Raw genomic sequence first — 21,303 nt, forward strand, 5'->3', positions numbered from 1 at the left:
CTGTTTTTAAAGGTATTTATGAATTAGAAGTTGTATTTTATGATAGATCACATTGTCCGTATCTAAGTCTAAGTTGTATTTATGTTTTTTCTCCACCTTTCACTGTTCATGTTGTGGACTGAGTTGAGGACCACGCATACATCATGCACTGACTGGCGATGATATTTCGCGATTGATCAAGCGAGTGGCGGCTCCGTACGCAGTCGACGCGCTTGTACACAGACGCGTCATAGAACCTATGGCATGGCACGGTATGGATAATCGCTTCGCAATATCAGTAAAACCGGATCGCCGTGCGTTGGAGATGTTGTACGTGGTGTAACGGTGCCAAGTTATGGAAACTGACTTCAGGCAACTCTGTAAATTGCAAATTCCCCGGTAGCGGGAGCTCATATTGGATCCATAGGAGTTTCTTAGATGGGGCAGTGGTATGGAAGGAGGCAATCAGCAGCAGAAAAAGGTAATTCAATCTTGAAAGCTCCAGAAGTTACCAGAATGCTAAACCACATTGCACGAAGACAATGCCTTACTTTGTTATCTCGCAACGGTGTGCTGTTTCGTCTCCCCGCCGCAACGTCCCCGCTCGTGTATCCATCCCTAGCCCAGTGCGCGCTGCTTATCACAGCCGGTTACTGTATGTGCAAGGGGGAGAGCTACCTTGAAATCACGCCCACGTAGTAATTACACTGTAACATAGATTTCGAATTTTAAACGTGCATTACCAAGAATGATGTTTTAGCTGTGCAATGTGACCATTTTTGGCAATTTTTGCATGTCCAGCTTCTTAATCTAATCGACCACACCCATAGGTGTAGCTGCGATTTATTCCCATAGGAAAGTACGCGACGTTGCGAGATGGCATAGGCCTACTTGCGTGATGCTGATGTTGTTACATCGCATCAGCGGTAAGCTAGAGGTGGTAGCACGATGTTGTCCGGTGGTGGACTGCTGGTTGGTGTGCGTGATGATGTGTGTGTTGTTTGATGTGATGAGCAGTCTGTGGATGGATGAGGTATAATTTAGCTACAGTTGAGATGGAGCAACCTTGTAAAATATGTTGCAGAATTGTGTAGTGCACTGGATAGGGCTTCTAATTCCATACATTCAGCAAGAAAAAAATAAATAAATCAGGATTTGTCAGGAATTTCAGCATCTAGACGGTATCTGTATAGAAATACTAGTGCAAGGTGGTCCACGCCTTGAAATATGAGCATGTTGCAAACTGAATGTGAGAATATTGTGGATATGTGCACAAAGGGCACACTACTTACGGCCTTCTTACTTGGGTGTAGAGCATCTACTTATGTGCCCCTTGTCACTGTTTGTCTCTGATATGGCTTTTATTTCAGTGGGGCACAATATTTCGTGACCTATTTCCTGTTGTGCTGCTTATATTCGGTGTTCTGTCTCATGTTTTGCGTACAAATTTTCTAAGCAGTTTGATGATTTGATGATTCTTAAATTTAGCACTGTATGTCTTTCACATGTTAAATTAAAATACATTTTATTTTGAGCTTGTCTCCATCACCAGTTCTCACAGACGTTGTATAGCATGTTGCTGGCTTTTGAGGATGTTGCACAAGAATTTGAGCATGTTGCAGTGACATGCTCAAACCCCTCGTGGACCACCCTGTTTGTGTGTTGCCTTCATCATGTGTAACCCGTTTCTGCTGTACATGTACGTACAAGTGTAGTTTGACCGTACAACATGTAGCCATTTTAGTTTACCAATACTAAGTGCAGTGCTACATGCAATGTACAATTTGTACGCTCATGTAGAATCTACCTCAAACAGCTGGTACTATTGCAGGTTATATTTCAGGAAGAACTTGACCCAAACATTTTCATTATGCTTGTCTGATGCTGGGGGTATTTAGCTCAATGGCAGTCGGAAAAGCCCCCTGACTACTCTGTATGTTCCTGATAGTACATAGTACAGTAAATTTACATTGTAGGTTTCCTATGCCCGCAAACCCTGGGATGTTTTTAAGTTGACTCCTTCTTTCATAGAGTTCCAGCCCAACCCGTGAGCTGCTGTGGAGCCCCACTCTTCCAGAGAGCATGTATGAGAGGTAGTCATCTCTTCTAGATGTTCATGAGGAGAAAGAGCAGTGGTTATCTTCTGCCCTACATCATACTCTTTTATTCTGTGTGCAGGAGTTTGCTCATATTACACGGCAATACACAATAAGGAAATGCTCCAAATCATGAGGATAGAATTACTAGTTGTGAGAAAAGAAAGGACTGGTTTCAAGTTTAGTGTTCCGTTCTTGTGAAATGGGTGGAGACCACCAAGGTTACATCAAACTTTAGAGGACAATGGTATAATGTTGGTTGAGATGGGGCCTCAGGTTTCTAACTTCTTTGGTGAGATAATGAGAAAACTCTTCGATATGAAATATGAAAGAGCATAATTTATTTTTAAAGAGGATTTCACAAAGTTGTTTATTTGATGACAATTGGTTTTGAAATGGCTGAGTTACCCAAAACAAAGCAATCCTAATAAAAGGTGGGACTCATCTTTTATTGGAAGTGCTTTGTTTCACTTTTCTTTGAGGATATCTCAGCCATTTCAAAACTGATTTTCATAAAATAATCCTTGAATTCCTTTTATGCTCTTTAACATTTCATATGTGGTATAAATAAATATTCGTGCGTGCGCCTCACAGGCAGCCCTCCAAGTCTGCTCCAGTAGTTGTGTCTCTTTACTTGGTTATTTTTACTATATATATTTTATATTTTTTACTTGGTTATATATATATTTTTTTATGTCGTATATGTGTTTTAATTGTAAAATGAACAATTTCAGCTATTGAGCTGCATGTTCTTTTTATTGTCAATAAACCTATATTGAATTGAATTGAATTGTATCTGCAGTATCTTGCAAAAAGTTAAAAGCTGAATCGTCATCTGAACAAGTACCTTACCATCCCTTTTAATGCAATTCAAATGATCCAGGGTCTTTCATGCCAAGGAATGCCACAAATGGCAATATTTACATATCAAAAGAATTATTAACCCTTTGCCGCTGATGTGATATTCTTTCTTCTGTTGCGCTGAGTCTATGTGCGTGTATCCTGCAGCTGCACAGTCATCTAATTGAAGATGGTGGAATGTTATCATGTGATGACAGATGTTTACCAGTGATTATTACAGTCTTTGGTACAATGTAGTAACCCATGGTGGGTGTATTTTAAGCAGATTTTTATTTTGTGCTCGTTGTAAATCTTTTGAGCAATGAAACTACAGTTGTACATAAATGTCCTGCAACTATGTGTTTTGAACTTTCAACCCTTTCAGTCAAGTTTATTTTTACAAGGTTGCTTCTTTAATCCAGATACAACTCATATACTGAAGAAAGGCATTATCCACTATTCTGGTGGAAGCAGTCAATACTGTATGAATTGGGTCAATTCTTCAATGTGCTTTAAAAACCATTCTTTAAACCTTACTGTGCCAATGAGTCAAATATTATGCACAAATTTCACACTACATACAACTAAGTTGCTGGATGAACTGGAAATAAACATGGCACCAAAGTGGGAATAAACTTTCAAATTTTGAACATTGAAATGATGATTGGAGTTTTATAGAATATTAAAAGGCAAGGCAATAAATGAAACAAACTAAAGGACAGTGTACTTGTATTAAAGCAAAATGGCCATTTGGATGGGAATTACATTGCACATTTCGTGATTACATAGGGTTGAAATAAAAGAAGCTGAAACCATTGGGTTTGTTTTCGACGGTCAATTTACACCCATCAGTCAAAGTGCATCTCACAACGAAATATGCAGTGGGCATTGATTAAGTCAGAACACTTCTCTGTGCATGTGTATCATACATGTGTGTAATACTTTTATATCTCAAGCACTGACAGAAAAAGGTTCATTCTTATGCTCAAAAGTGACAGTAGACACCATAAAATTTATTTGATATTGATTACCCCATGTCATGCGTAAACGTAGTGTATCCATCCATGCTCGATTATAGCTGTATGTAATCCATAAGATACTGAAAGCATCATCTCACAGTATACTTGTGATGAAAATTGACTGTGATACGGTTTTGAAGAACTTGCAGAATGGGACTCATACATTGTGCAAGGTGTATTAATTATTATAATAAATTAATATGCTTGACAGTTCTGCCCCCCCCCCCAAAAAAAAAGAAGAACAAAAACAAAAACAAAACAAAGACAAAACAAAACAAACCTCCAAAACAATCACCAATTGGCACAATCCGTGTTAGTGCTTACCAGCTTTCAGGTAATCTGGATATATATGCACTGACCTGCTTTGTACAATGTACTGTAATGGCCAACGCCCAAAACCAAGAACACTTGGTAAACTGTTATACACATGTAGGTTAATGATGCTACCGCATTGACAGAGTTTAAAAATCATTGATTTCGCAGACAGATACTGCGTGTGATGTTATGTGCAAGCATTTAAAGTGCACCTGAGTGGGTAATCTCACATAATTTTTAATTTTCCTCATGATTTAAAAAAAGAAAAAGAAATTCTGTGCAGTGATTGGTGATACGTGTGTCACATACAAATGTATGTTTGTCAGTGATGATTTCATTTTGAAGCCACTTCTGCCCGTTGTGATATTATGCAAATATACATTGTACCCCGATAACGTTATGATTGTCCTTGTTATAACATTTTTATGACTCTGCCTGAAGGGTGCCAGAGGCATTATTTATCATGTGGCTTTCAGGAGAATTAATGATTAATACACAGCCAAAAGAACAAAGGCTCACAACATCTACCGGTAATTTGTATTTTCCAGTGAAAGAAATATACAATGTACATAAGATTGAAAAGTACCGGGTTTGATAAACTCTGAGTGCAGGGTGCAGGGTGCAGTATACTGGAGGTGATGTTTGCCTGTCAGAGAGAAACCAAACCTCTTGAATGGAAAATGTCATGAAGTGGCTGATCAGTGATGGTCGTAGCGCAATAGGGCAGGTAATGAAACAGTTGTGACCGTGCATGATGATGAGTCATTACTTAACAAATTTATCTTATGGGACCCTTTGTAGCATGTAATACACATTTGTACATAATGGTGTACACAAGTACACTTGTACATTATGTTATCTTTTTACCCTTTATTCCATCATTGATACAATCTTTCACAACTGATTTGCTTCCTGCAATTTATGAAAAGAACACTATACTTCATGGACATCTGTCTGAACTGTACAAGTTACGCGGTTATGATTCCTATAAATTGTAAAACATGAGATTAATAAGATGTCACTTAAAAAAAAAAGCGTGAAGTACTTCAAGATCACAATACAATACACCGAGAGTAACTGTCTCTGTATTCAGCTATTCTGAAAATATTTTTTGCGGCAAGACATTTTCGCGAATGGGAGTCGGGGAACATTTTCACAATGTTAAATTTTTGCGAGTTGCCGCTAACATTCATAACTTTCTATGCATTTTAAAGATAGCAAATTTTGGCTCTTGCAAAAGTCGTGAAGTTAAAATGCACGCACCAACATGTCTCATTTTACAGTATCAGTCCACAGAAAACATACAGAAAGTAATCATGGGACAAGTTTGTGGAATAAAAATAATTGTGGCTACTGTTCATACATGTATTTGTCAAAACATTTGGAAAAAATTATGAAAATATTATCATTGTACATACGGCAAAAATGAGGAAAGAAACAAAAAAAAAAAGGAGAAAAAAGTCATTACACTTACAGGGCTGAATTGGCATTGGGATCACCCCTACAATTTGGCTGCCATCATGGCAGTGTGTACAATACAATGTACACTGTAACTGAACAGCTCACGAACATGAGATGGCGCTACACAACAGTGTACACCCAGGGGCATGACGGTACCCTGGGAGTACCCTGGGGTACATCGTGGTGTATCAAAATTACCCCTGAGCTGATGATTAGATAGTTTCAGTTTTCAAATCTGTTCATTCTTGTGTATGTGTGTGTGTGTGTGTGTGTGTAATCCATTTTGTAAATGGAGAGGAATTTTCTCCTCCAGATATTCTGTATAAAATACAGTGGACTCCCATTATAACAAAGTTCTTGGGACCAGCAGTTTTCTTTCGTTATAACGAATCAAAATTTTGTTATAACCGAACAAAAAAAAACAATAAAAACCATGGAGAGGATAATGTTGCGGTCCTGATTTTTATTTCGCTATTGCCGAAATTTCATTATTTGTGTTCGTTATAACGGGAGTACATACATTTTTGTATGTGTACACTGTATTGATCCAAATTGAGGTTTATTGCTGATGCTTTTGGATTTTCAAAATCACTACACATACAGTATCACATAGAATTGTACATAATATGTACAATAAAGTTTCTAGTTTACTTTGTATATCAGTTACAGTGTACATGTACCAATGTATTAATGTCAGCACTGCCAACAGTAACAAGAAAAGCAAGCTGAAGCTATTTGAAAGATCTGTGTAAGATGTGATAATTAATCACAAACTCTGTACATGACCAGTAGGGAGAATGCTCAACTGGTGTGCCTTATTCTGTTGGTCACCTTTACCAGTGGAATTACTATGTGTAGACCTATGTACGTATCTGACATCAATGCAAAATGTGTAAAATAGATGTTTTAATCAGTAGTTTCTTCAAACAAAGCTCTACTGATTTGTAAATGATCTTCACTGATCACCAAATGCCGATTATCAGCAAAATGTTATGTGAGGATTTGCTCCGTGAAGAGAAACAAATCAGCAATCATGCCTGGACTGTTAAAGTTATCATACAGTAATGCAATTCCTTTACATGGTGCCCTGGGAGATTTGCTATGTTATTCGCTGAAAATTTCATGAGTTGAAACTTTGGCGCTGTTGTCATGAAATTTGCATTCATTCAAGTATTAAATCAATGTGCCAGTTAGGGTTTAAGGGATGGTACTGTTATGGTTGAGATGGAGGTTCAGGCTTTTATTTAAATTTGTGAGGTGGGTCCCTCCTTTTATTAGGACCACCTTGACTTGCTTTGTTTTTAGATATCTCGGCCATATATTTGTAAACTGATTTTCATCAAATAGATTTTTAATTCCTCTCATTGTATGCTCTGTAAAGATTTCTAAGTGGTCACTAATTACACATTGTACAATTGTACATGTATCTCCTGAAAAGTTAAAACCTGAATCCTCATCTCAACCATAACTAGATATACTAACTGCTCATCCCTTTAACTACATTGTAGATGCTGGAGTACTTGATGTACAAATGTAGCTATTACAAAATGAGTGATACAGAGACATGTACACATTTTACTGTAAGAGTCAAAGTGTCCATTATCTATTCCTCAATATTTCAATGTTATTTTTTTTTCTATGGCCCATATGAAACTTTGATTCATGGTGACTTGTTCTTGAATGAAGGGTAAGTGCAATTTTACCCTTTTTAGATTGCACTTTCATTGAAGGTTGGAAAGTTGGAATGTAGGATGACTCTTAGAAAGTAAGGAAAAAACAAAAAACAAAACTACCAATCACACCGTGCACTCGGCTCTTTTACACTAAAAGGAAATTCTCATTGTACTGTCATGCAGCAGATAGAATTGACAATTTACAGATGGTCCGGGCAGTGACAATACCAGGACGGTGGAACAGTGTAATGGTGGTGGGTCCTCTCATCTCTCGGTGTGGGCAGGAAGGTGTTGAAACCCTTCATTAAGTGATAACACCTACCCAATAAATTAACGATGATGGATAGGGAATGACTAGCGCCCCTCTAGATGGCCCCGCAATAACCTTGGACACACCCCTGACTGACTGACCGTTATGCCTCCCTCTCTAGTGTATCGGCCGTCACATACAGTACCGGCAGAAGATATATTGTTGGCGATCACCTGCGAAAGTGTGTCAGCATTTTCCGTCCCCGGCTGCATCTGCGTCGCGTGTGCTGTGCGCGGGATTGAAAATGAAGAAGGGAACACACCTGTGGTGATTGCTGCAATAAAGTCAACTTTTGGAGTGACAGTATCGTTTTCTTCGCTAACCCCTAGAGCTCACTGGCTGTCGTTTGGAATTTAGGTTGTTAAAGCCAGGTGGAGTCCCCCCTTCCCCCTTCTCCTGCACAAGCAAGTATTATTTAAGCTCAGGCTCAGGCTTGCCAGCCTGCGCTTTAATGCACGTGCAGGTGCGGGCACACAACGGGAGTTTTAAGAGAGGTCTAACCCTGTGTCGTATCTAGAGAGCCCGAAGCTAAGAGCTCTCGGAGACTCGCTCCACATGCTGCTTGCCAGGAAGCTGCCCATTTGCCACATTGCATTTGAGAGAGATTTGTCAGAGGGGAGCCCGCCTCTTGCTTGTCCCATTAGCTGCTTAGCCAGGGTTTTTTTTTTTGCTTACCACTTGAATGGGTGAAGATTTTCTCCATAAACCATGGAAAAGGTCATCATGTGTTACCAGGTGTCTATGGCATTGTACAAGGTAAGAATCGATGGATAAGGTGGAATTTCTCTTTTTGAAAACCTATGCATGTAATATGATACCTTATATTTACGGTGTAAGTGTCAGAAAGAAAACTTGTAGGCATGGCTCCAAGTGCTAATCAATGTGTTTCTGCAATATCATTCTGATATACATTGTATGTCATATTATTGTAGAAGAAAGTATTGAAAACTACACTTTCACGGACAAATCATGTTGAAATTGAATGTATTAACCTCAAAGGAGTTTGTCTTGTGTACTATACAAATAGCTTGACCTCACTTTATTTGCCCTGCTAATAATGGTTGAATGTCTTTTGATGATCACAATTTTATAATTTTAAGCTACAATATGTGATTGTTTTTTTATGTTTCGTATACTGAAGATGTACTGTCAAATATTTTGTTCTAATTAAAGATGTGTTTGTATACACTGCAAAAAATCACAGAAAAAATGCATTTTGTCAAGAGAATAGAAATATTGAATGTGTTGAACATTTGCTGTGGTCCTCTTGGACTATTACAGTGTTTCATGGCATTCATATCTATTCTGGGCAATATCATATGACCGTGGCGTAAATTTTGACTACAGTCTCAAACCTTCGTTCTGGAGCTCTTACTCATTTCACATTTGAATAAATGTAGATTTGACTAATAGGAAATGTGTTATTTAATAAACAGATGTTTCTGTTTATCTCTCAAAGAGATTGTTTACTGGGATCAGAATCCTGGGGAAAAGGCAAGCTCAGAATTAGCTGTTGTAATGTTTTTGCAAGCTGTAGAAGTCAAGTTTATAAAGGGTTGAAATAAATGTGACAAATGCTCATCAAATATTACTCATTTTGCACAAATGCACCAGTACAAGTACTATGCAAATTTGTGAAAAAAAGAACAAGGATAAAAGCACCCTATAAAAGAAAAAAAATTACTATCACAGTTTGGATTGTATCTTTTTTTCATAAAGAATGCAGTTGGCGCAATCCAATGCAGGCATACTGCTATTGGTACAATACCTGTACTGTATTAGAAAAACAAGGAGGTGGGACTTGATAGAAGACTATAAATGTTTATATTGGAGTGAATATCCACAGCGTTGTAATTATAAGAAAGAAGATAGAAAGAAGGAAGATAGGAAGGAGGAGGAAAAGAAGAGAAGAAGAAGGAGAGGATGATGTAGAAGAAGGTGGATGAGAAGGAGGAAGAGGAGAAGGAGAAGGAAAAAGAAGATGAGGAAGGAGAAGAAATAGAAAAGAGGAGGCTAGGGAGGAGACAAAAAAAAAAGAAGAGGAAGAGAGAGAAGAAGAAGATGGAAGAGAAAGAGAATGAGAAAAAAAAACAGAAGGAAGAATGAAAACAAAATGAAAGAAGATGAAGTGTACAGTAGTAGTCAAGGGAAGATTCTTGGCCCTGATCACGCTGTATGAGGCAAGTGAAGTGAGGCGAGCTGTAAAGGGGGTGTGTCCCTCGTCCCTTGTCACTCATCAAGAAGCAGTTACACCCAGGCAAGCCCAGTATTATATCGGCCTCAATGAAACACGAAGGGAGACACCACAAACAATGCGACACGCTGCCAGTGACACACGCCGTAAGCCGCACTTATTAGGAAAGTAAACCCTCGGAGATCCAGAGTGGAATCGACAGAGTTGTGTTGAATAATGCACTCTTAAAGGTGACTTTGTGTCAACAAGAAACAACACAAACAAACAAAAATAATTTTGAGTAGAATAAAGTCTAGGGAAGGAGCATCTACAGTAGGATTTTATGGTTGACATATACACTTTATAGCAGTCAGATTACACTGTATATACAATGTGTGCATAATTATGTACACATTCCCTCTGCAAATATGTGCAGGTTAAAGGAGACCTCTGGATGATTTTCAGACTTTTACATTTGAACAACTATAAATTGATTATACCACCGACCAAGTACAGAGTTTCAGAATTTGTAGTGATTAGGATAAGGAATTAGAATGTTTTCAAAATTTGTAGCAAATCACAATTAACAAGGATGATGACATGGGCAGCTTCACTCTAAGAATGCATGAGTGGGGCTCAAGGAAGCAGAATAAAAGAAAGGAGCACTTGAAACTTGTTATGAACTTGTATGTTCAAAGCAAACAATATAGTAATGGGAATTACATTGAGCACATTTCTAAAATATGTGAACCTATGTCATCATCCTTGTTCAGTGTAATTTGTTTTTGGGTTTTGCAGATTACTGGTTTTCTCTGCTCAAAAAACCACAATCCCACAAATCTATACAGGAAGCTGTTGATTTATGTACTATGCAATATGAAATTATGAAAATCGTCCAGACTTTCCCTTTAAGGTTTCAGCTGTGATTTTGAAAACAATATATACAATGTAAACAATACCATGATGTATTTCTGTTTCTGTCCATAAAAGATTAAATTTATTTAAAGTAGAGTCACTTCTAATGTTCAGTTTGCACCACATCATTTTACGTGAAAAAAAAAAAAACACCACCCTGTACTTTATACTGTTCTGTCATATTATGTTGATGTATAAAATAAAGAGTAAAAATTACAAATTGTGCATGTTATGGCAGAAGTTCTATAATTTTGAAATGAATTTAGCATTACCAAGAAATAGGCCCTCATGTGTCAGTGACTCTTGAGGTTGTGATGAAGATTTCTTTTTTTTTTTATTTATGTTTTGATATACATTGTAGGACAGTGATTAGAGAGATGTTTCAGGAACGTGCTTACAAACGAGAATGTCATGAGAGTGTGAAAGTAGGCCATGTCATTGCATCCAAGGCACCACTGCTACAGTAGCCTGACATTTCAAGCTCTTCTTAACACTAATAAATCACTGCTGTGGAAACACAGCAATAAAGGCATGGTTGGGTGGTAATTGTGGAACACAAGGCTTGGAAAATCCCATTGGCTACCTGGTGATTCACACCAGCACTGATTCTCTGCACTGTCAGTGGGTAATTCCCTATAGTCCATTTCGCACTACAAAGGCTAACTGACCTAATACCCACTTCACATCCACTTTTTTACCCATTTCTTTTTCTCCCCCTTTTCTTCTGCGCTGAAGGTATGACTCTGGCCCTGTATGAAATGTAGGAATCTTGTTATACCTTTCAGTAACTCCTCTAGCTCGGGCCAGGCCCAAGCTAAGTTGTAAAATTTTGAGTTTATGAATGGGTCGGGCCAAAGTGGTCCGCGCCAGGAGCGGACTATTTTGGCGCTGCTGAAGCTAGCACCGGGTACGGGCCAGGCTCGGCCCTGGTGCCAATCGAAGAGTTTATGAATGATAGCAGCACCAGGCTCGGGCCAAAATTTCTTGCACGGTCAAAGATCACAATTACCTGGCCGTGCCCTCCGCCGGAGCGCGCGTTCAGTTACCATCATCCCTTTGCGTGGCCGAGTTCATGAATGGGTCATCGTAAAAGTAGCGCGGCTCTGCTGTAGTTACTGAACGCAATTTTTAATGCTTGGCACGGGCCAAATTAGCTCGGGCCAGGAGCTGGCCAGAAATGCATGAGTTACTGAAAGGGGTACAGGAATAGCAAACTAAAAGTTCACTCCACATTCCTGATTGATTGATAAGAATCAGTTTTTATGTGATGGCGAGTTTTCATCTGTAATATGTGAGTTTTATTGTGGTGACTACAAGAAAATTTGTCCTCTGAGTCCCTGGATGGAATTGCTGCAAGTCATCAGAAGTGCATCATATTGAAAAGAGAGATTAAAGACATCATTTGCCATTTTCAGATGAAACAGAAACCCAGCATTATTGCTTTAAAATAGTTCCAAAATGTGAGTTGGGGATAGAAACAACCACTGTAAAAAATTGAATCCATATATTCTACTTGATGTAATAAGTGTTGTTAAATGCACAAAATGTGAACAATAGTTATTATAAAAGTGTTTCCAGATTAAACTGCCTACAGTTATGGTTTATTGAGAAAAACACTGATATCTCCTTATATTTTAGGCTTAATTGCAAAAAAAAAAAATGTATGGTAGGATGTTTTGTGATACAACAGACCTACAATGTACACATATATGCATCAAATGTGATATCTCGATCATATTGTAAATCACTGCTCCCAAAGGTAAACAGGACTTAAAAAAAGAAGAAAAAATGTGTTGCCAGGCAGAACTTGGCAAATACAAACGGATTGTTACCCAAAGCAACTGATATTCAAATACAGTATGTATGAATTTAAGCATGTATTTAAAGAAATGATGACTATAGAGTCAAAACAGCCTGAAGGCAATGTGACATGTTTAGTGGGCATGTAACTATGCTATATTCTCAGAACATTTGTTCATATGGTTTATATTCTATGAATGTTAAAGTACAGTATGTGTAATTAGAGCATACACAATGTAGTTGCATATTGAGCTGTTATTAGTATTGCCCCAGACATAAATAAATATAAAAAAAAAACTAGAGATTGTAATTTGTCATCACTGACAAATTAAGGTGATCCGATTTTTTTTAAATCAATGATTCGAGTCCTGATCGCAATAAGCATGACCATACAAGTTTCATCTAGTGTTTAGAGGTATTGGCCGTGTGATGTTTGCATTCTCATTTAGCAAAGCTAAGGGAGTCATATCTGCCATGTTTAGTACCAAATTCTGTATGCACTATAACGAAGATACAGCAACAAGTACATGACCTTTGACCCACCTTTGCACTCCCAAGATGGCATCTGATGAAATAGTGGTTATTTTGTGAAATGATTCTTGCGACATCGTCTAAACGTGTGAAAAATATGGGAAAGATAGGACAGGTATTCACAAAGATACAAGATGAAACACTTATGATCTTTGACCCTAATTTACATACCCAAGGTGTTGTCCGATCAAGTAGTTGTTATTTTATGAAATAATGTACGTGACATGAACTAAACATGTGCAAAATATGGAGGTGATAGGGGGTGTTTTTCTTGAGTTATTGCAAAGAAAGTTGCAGAAAGAAAGAAATATCTCAATACATAGAAGATAAGCTTTAATTTTAACCGAGTTTTTTAACATGATCCCGACATCGTATGAAAAAACGAAGGGCACACCAGCGATAGCGCAAAGTCTTAGCTACAACATATTAAAATCTGGGAGAAATTCACCGAAGGGAGAGTGAGCTAGTGCTCGAAAAAGACAATCATGTCAATTTTTCACATTTAAAAAAAATTCCCTCCCATAGAGATAACACGTCATAACGAAGATACAGAAAGAAGTGGATATAACTTTTGACCCCAATTTGCACAGACAAGATGGCATCTGAGCAAAAAGTGGTTAATTTGTGAAATGATCCTTGTAACATGGTCTTTGCGTGTGCAAAATATGGGAAAGATAGGACATGTATTCACCAAGATACAGGATAAAACATTTATGACCTTTGACCCTAATTTACATACCCAAGATGGCGTCTGATCAAGTAGTTGTTATTTTATGAAATAATGTACGTGACATGATCTAAATATGTGCAAAGTATGGAAGTGATAGAGGCTGTTTTTCTTCAGTTATTGCAAAGAAAGTTGCAGAAAGAAAGAGATATCTCAATACATCAAATATAAGCTGTAATTTCAACCAATTTTTTTGACGTGATCCCGACATCGTATGAAAAAAAGAAGGGCACACTTACGGTAGCGTAAAGTCTCAGCTACAACATATCAAAATCTGGGAGAAATTTATCAAGGGGTAAGTGAGCTAGTGCTCGGTAAAGATAGTCATGTCAATTTTCATTTCCAGAAAAACTGCACTCCCATAGAGATAACACGTAAACTGCTCAAATTTGACAAGATTACTTTCAATCCAATTTTACGAGGTGATACTGTCATCCAATTAAAATAATGTAATGTTATGTTTGAAAGAATATTAAATAAGTTACAACATACTGAAATCTGGGTGAAAATTGACAAAGGATTAGTGAAATACGCTCGAATGAACTTGAAATTTGATGACGTCATTTTGAAAATTTACCTTTTTTATTTTATTAAGAAATTTGATATCTTTTAATCATTTTGCCAGCATTGCAAACCTATGAAATGACATGTACAACTCATCAGCTTTCAAAATACGTAAAGAAAATGGGGGGTCACCGTCCATCCTGACGAGTAAAATCGGATTTAAAATTGGCGGTTTTTTGGCATAGTTGCACTGTATAGCGCCATTGACGCGCGCGCGGATTTTCAACTTTGACGGGCCCGTATGACGTCATATTGAATCGGATTGACTTGAAACTTGGTAGAAATATTCCTTGACATTTCAGACATCCGATCAAAGTGAAAAAACGTGAAATTTCTATTGCATATGAGCTGTGCGTGCGTATATGTGCGCGCGCGTACGCGTCCGTCCGATTTTTTCAATTTTTCAAAAAATGCTCCAAATGGTCTGAAACGTGTGCAAAAAGATTTTGAGCTCGATTGGAGCATACAAATATTTCAACGCGCGCGTACGCGCACGTTTTAATAATAAATATTAATTTTGATAATATGAGTAGAATGCACTTGACTTGAAATATATGTGACGTAAATTTTATTGAAAATTTCCATTCCATTAATGAGATATGAATGAAAATGTGTTTTCATATAATGACGTCATCGTGACGTCACGGTCGACTGATCACTATGATACATTAGATCTGTCATCTTTGTGACATGATACATACATGGTATGATTTTGAAATTGATAGGCAGAGGACTTTCTGAGCTAACTTCTGCACAACTTTTGAGGAGAAATAAAGAAACAAAGAAGAAAGAATCAGTACAGATACAGAAGGTGATCCGAGAGGATACTCGGATCACCTAAATACAATCGTTGAACAGTTCAAGAAAACAGGTACATCCTATAGACATTGTCCTAGGTGCATCCTTAGACAGATTGCATACAGTACGTATAATGTAGATCATAATGGTTAAGCAAGTAGAGGTCAGGTTCTTCATACACCATCAGGATACCAAGATCTGGGCTCTGTTTTATGAAGAGTTATGATTGATTATATAGTTGATTTCTATCATAAGTCTATGGCAGCCTGTGTGTTATGGAAATTTATAATCAATTTTATCTTTTGATAAAACGGGGCCCTGTAAACAGAGTCAGATGATGTAGATAGAATACAAAGCTTGCTTGACACAAATGTGAGATTCTGTTATGGCAGTTTCAACAGGGAAAATATAAGGGAGACTAAAACTCACTTTTGGGCAAGTAAACTGAATGTGTACAATTGCCAACTGAAAATGTACAGCTCAGGGACTCTGCCCTTAAATTTCCATTGGGGCAGGTACGATATGCATTGTATATATTGTCACCTGTCCGGCAGAAGGGCTCTAGCATGAAATTTTGACACCAAAATGAATTTTTTATTCATTTATTTGTGTGTGTGTGTGTGTGTGTGTGTGTGTGTGTGTGACATACTGTCAATCGACAGTTTTAAAAGGTCTTTCGTATTGTATTAATGAACATCATCAATTTGTGAGTTTTTGAGTGTGCACACCTTTGGGCACTTCTTTCTTCCCGGCAGGCAGCGATGTGAGGATGCCCTGTATGAAACTTCCTGGAGCCTTTAACCCATTGAGGACAGGCTGATTTTGCTACAACCTGCATTTTCCATAGACACTTGCCTGAGTATACTCGGGACTCGTCCTCAATGGGTTAAGAGAACTCATTGACAGATGTACATAGCGTAATACAACATGGTTTCTCGATTGAATCATTCTTAATACTGCAGTATGTGTGAAAACCGCGACTAGTGCAGGGCTGCTAGAATAGAATAGTCCATCAGCAAATACAGATGTTTGGGCACTATGGTGACAGACTACTACATGTACAATGTAGGAGGTTGACCAAAGAAGTCTGTTACTGCTTGACATTTTTCTCTCAAATTGATTGATTGATTGATTTTATTTCAAATTCAAACAGAGTAAAAAAACAGAGATACAGTTGTACTGTATTGTTACATGGAATTGAGTCGCTCGCAAGACCCTGTCGTGTGAGCATTTTCCGAAGCGTCGCAGGGTTTCTAGAATATATTCGGAGTTGTGCCAACCTTCGCAACAATACGCACAGTCTTCCCACGATAACGTCCCTTTAATTCAGATTCACCAGGTTGCACCTTCCCCTTCCCCTTCCTTCTTGTGGATGACTTGTTGGATGTGAAGTGTTGCAGCTGTGGATGGATGTTATCCAAGTTATTGGAATTGTGACAAATTACCGTAAACCCCACAGCAGTCTGAGTGCCAAGCATAATCCTCGTCATGTCACATAATCTCGAGAATCTCCGGGCCTGTTCACACTTTTCATCATTCTCGCCGAGTGGGCTATTAGAATGCATTTTGTAGACCTTCTTCCTCCCTGCTGGAATGTCGCATCATGTACCCCAGAAAGAAAGTCAATTTGTGTATCAGCACTATTCATAGTAGCATCACCCCTTCGTGACACCGGCATTTAAACTGGAAAATATGATAAACTTGTCTGATGTGCCTGACAGTTGGGCAGTCATTTTTCATGCCACACTTGTGTGTCTGCCTGATGCTGGATGCAGTGAACTCACCTGCCCACCTATAATACAACTAAAACTGGCTCTTCGGCAAGTACATGTAAATGCATGGGCACGCAGCTCATAAAAGCATATTAAGGCCCTTGCCCAATTTCCTATTGAAGCAAGTGACATGGGAAAGTGTCTTTTCTAATGCCCTGGTCTGATTGCCTCACTTGTGATGATAATCAAGAAGATATGAAACTGAGTGTACGTATGAGATAGTAAATATGACCAAGAATCATGCAAATGCACACCCAAAATGTCACATTGTTTCACATTTGCTAAAAAGGGCAAATTGACTTTTTTTTTTTAAATTTATGTCGATAAACAGGGTGAAGTTGAATCAGACAAAATACTTAAAGTTTCACAAAATCTGGTATAAGAACTAAAAGTTGCAGAATGAGGCAGGTTTTTTTTTAATTTTTTAATTTTTTTTTTTTTATATAGGTGTGACATTGGACCCTATCACATTATGCAAATTAGTCAGAATGAATGCTGTGGTACTTTGTCACAAATTTCTATTGGTTTGTAATAAAAGTATTGAAATAAAACAGTAGTATTTTTAAAGGGATTGTTCAGTTTTAGTTGAGACCTAATTTCAGGTTTCTAACTTTTTTTGGTGAGATAATGAGAAACCTCTTATGAAATATGAAAGAGCATGTAATTCCATGAGGAATTCAACGTTTATTTGATGAAAATTGGTTTTGAAATGGCTGAGATATCCAAAACAGAGCACTTCTAATGAAGTGTGGGACCCACACTTAATTACGATCGCTTTGTTTTACTTTGTTTTTGGATGTTTCAGTCATTCCAAACCCAATTTTCATCAAATTAACTTTGAATTCCTCTTAAAATGGTATGCTCTGTACTATTTCATAAGTGTTTTCTTGGTATCTCACAAAAAGTTAAAAGCCCAATTCTCATCTCCATCAATACTGTACTATTTAAAGTACTATGGAACACCTCCATCATTAAAAGGCATTGAAACCCTTGATTGATCTGATGTGAAGCATTCATAACCTTTGTTTGAACTCAGAAGAAAGAGTACATACTGTAGTGAAAACTCTAGCAGTGCGGGACATTGCTGTCCCATGAAAATAATATGACATTTCAGAGTTTGTCTAAACACATTATCATTTGGACCTGAAACACTCAGATGGGTGACAAAGGCTCGTGGTGATTCAATCTTCCAGACGTATCTCACACTAAATTCTTCAGAATTTTTCTGTCATGAAATTAGCACTGGATTTAAATGCTTCCTTGATGAGCCCTTCCTTGCTGTCGTCTTTAATTGTGTAGGCAAACGACCACCACTTTTAAGTGAAAATCTGCAAATTTAATGAAAAGAAATCCTTCAGATCAACATTACTTGGCAGTATAAACATCAGAAAATTGTCACTAAAATGTAGACTTGTTCATTCATCAGTATACTTGTTGAAGCAACTTTAAATAATAGCTGTCATTCAACCTTAGATCTCCCAAACAGACACACAAACATACAGACACAAGCAAAAGAAAAAAAATTGGTAGCATGTTTGTATCGTGAATAGTTTTTTAACTAAGATATCACTGTGGCATCAAACACCTACCAGGCGTGAAGTCACAAAACCTGTTTCTGTGATGCTTAGGGGCAAGTGCAAATTTGCCAGCGTCTTGCGAGCTGTAATCGAGGGTGACAAATTGCTCTAACGCCCTAGAACAGTTGGGTGTGTGAGCCAGCATTTGGTTTCTCTTCATTTTTGCGCCCAAATCATGAACTATCTTGGCATGCAATTTTGCGATAATTTCCCCCAAGGAAATTGCTAGAAGCATGTCCTTATGTACGGAGCTGCGGCTCCCGCGTTGCACTTTCTTAACTGTAGCCTCGATAAAGTTGCTGTTGTTTTTTCAGATACGTGCTCTTCTAGTCTTGTTAAAGGTATTAGAGTATCAGTGTATGATCCTTGGCTTTTCAAACTTTTACAGCATGTATCAAATATTTCATCAAGCTACATAAATGTATGGGGAGATGTACAATGTAGCTAAGAGAAACAAAGTAATGTTTTCACTCCTCTCTTTACAGCCACAATTGCCTGTGTTTAGGGTATTTTCCACTGCCATGCAAAAGAGAAGAGAGTCGAATTCATGAATTGAACAATATTTTATCACTGTGAATTCAATATGATGATGATATACAGTATTTTCTTCACAACAATTGTCTTCTATTGGAAAGGAAGAACAAGACATGTTTTAAAGACCTCCCACAATACTTTTGAACGAGGGCAAGTACTGCTATAAAAGTAAACTCTGTATGCTACAAAATTGAGCAAAAGGACTTTTGTATTAATCAGAATTTGTTATAGGTCAGAATAAAGTGATTTTTGACAAGGTGAAATTATCAAGATTGAATCAACCTATGCTTGAATTGGTCAAGTTATTTAATAATGATTTTTGTTTTTGTCAAGATGGAGTCAATATCAATTGTGACCTTGCATTTCTAGAAATGTTCTTTCTCAGGAAAAGTTACCAATGAGCTCATTAGCTTTAATAATAACATACTTTGCAGAACAAATATGATTCCATGACAGACAGCAGAAAATGAAATATTAATAGGCTCTCTCATGCATAAAAATTGTCATCTGTCACAATTAATATTTTATAAAATATGTGTAGAAGCTTACAAGAAAACATTATTAGAATTTCAGTGAGAAAGAAGAACAGCACGTACATTGTATGTGTATGTATACAGCAAGCAAAACCATTTTAATAATGAACAGGATTTTTTAGATACTGTAAAAGTGGAAATGTTCATGGTGTTGAAATTTTCGCACATATCGCGCAACCAGAAACTAGCGTGAAAATAAAAGCATGTCAATATTTTTGCTGGCCATATATTCCAGTAGTTGATATCTTGATTCCGCAGAATTAAAAACACATGAAACTCTTTTCACCCAGCTGAGCGCGATAAATTAGTCGCGCAAAAATATCCACTTTTACCGTAAGATGATGGATTGGTCTAGCGGGTACAAGCCATTTAAAGTATGAAAGCCTTTAGTTCTCGAGAATGATTGTCTAAAGCAGTATTACCCTGCAGCCCACTGGTGGGCTACAAAGCTCTCGCAAGGTGACATACATGTAGGCTACAATGTTTGCCAAAAATGACATGAAAAGAGATTCGTATCTCATCTTAGAACTGGGCCTCCAAAATGTAGGAGCCATGAATTTGAAAGTAGGTCTCGGGTTGAAAAAAGGTTGAGAAGCACGGGTCTATAAAGCACTCTCGGTAGAGTGTCTTGTGTCGTAATATAGACTTCAGATTCTGCACTTTATTGGGATGGGGAAGGAAATTTTGACTTTTTGTGACTATTGAATGTCTGCATTCATTTTGTTACTGTCTGTCTGTCTGTCTGTCTGTCTGTTATTTGTCTGTCTCTGTTTCTTTCTCTCCTACTGTCTCCCATTGTATAGCCTACGCGCCCCGTTTGTGCGTAGTGTAATGCTTGTCGTCCGTACCAGAAGTTGTATATCTCCGCTGCCCGAGTCCCCGTAGATCTCGGCGACCTGTATCTTTGATTCAAGCTGGCATGCCTTGGGACAAGTGGGAGGTACAATGGGAAGTGGAGGCTGAGATTAAAACAAAATGCCCCTCTCAGACACACCTTAATAATATCAGATTGGAACCATGTGTATGCAGTAGCCATGCAGGCCTACTATATAATACTACAGTGTTATGTCCAGCTCCTCGTCATTGGAAACATGTGAGAAATCGCCCTTGAATAAAAAGGTCTGTGTTGTTCGCATTGGCTTGCGTGGACAATGAGCGTGTTTCTACTGAGCGACGAAAATTCGAGGTGATGCCAGCCAATGTGTGGTGATACCGGCCGATGCGTGGTGACACCTCGAATTTTTCCTCAGTAGAAACAGATTGGGTAGTGGCCGATGCCGGGTGATGCGAGGTGCTCCGTCGTTCTATTGAGGTGGTCGATGCGTGGTGACGCGAAGGACGATTCTCAGTAGAAACACACCGGGTAGCGAAATTCGTGGTGTATCGGACGTCTAGAATTTCTCCCCACGCTTTTCTATCGGTTCATCGCACACACTCCTTCGACACATGTGTACAAAATACGTGTGTACACACAGCGACCGTGTTGGCATCATGCTTTGTTTGTACAACTCGCTTGTGTACGTGTTATAGGCCCTATACGTTACGTTACATGTGAATTGTGGCATTCATCGTCTATTGTTCGCGTGATTAACAGCCTAACTTATTGCATTACTAAGCCCTCATCATTTACTTTGATTTTACACCGCGTTATTTCATTTTATATTGTCTCGAATCGCGAGAGTACCA

The 21,303-nt window shown here is 38.1% G+C and overlaps 1 protein-coding gene across 1 annotated transcript in view; it reads left to right on the forward strand.

Moving 5' to 3' along the window:
• Nucleotides 1-324: 324 nt before the first annotated feature.
• LOC140234166 (cerebral cavernous malformations 2 protein-like) overlaps nt 325-21,303 on the forward strand; it is a 70,430-nt gene continuing 49,451 nt past the window's right edge. Inside the window, exon 1 of the mRNA XM_072314237.1 lies at nt 325-460. Within this exon, the coding sequence (XP_072170338.1) occupies nt 431-460 (30 nt within the window). The 5' untranslated portion in view covers nt 325-430. The remainder of the gene's footprint in view (nt 461-21,303) is intronic.

Source organism: Diadema setosum, chromosome 10 (assembly GCF_964275005.1).
Source record: "Diadema setosum chromosome 10, eeDiaSeto1, whole genome shotgun sequence".
Lineage (NCBI taxonomy): Eukaryota > Metazoa > Echinodermata > Echinoidea > Diadematoida > Diadematidae > Diadema > Diadema setosum.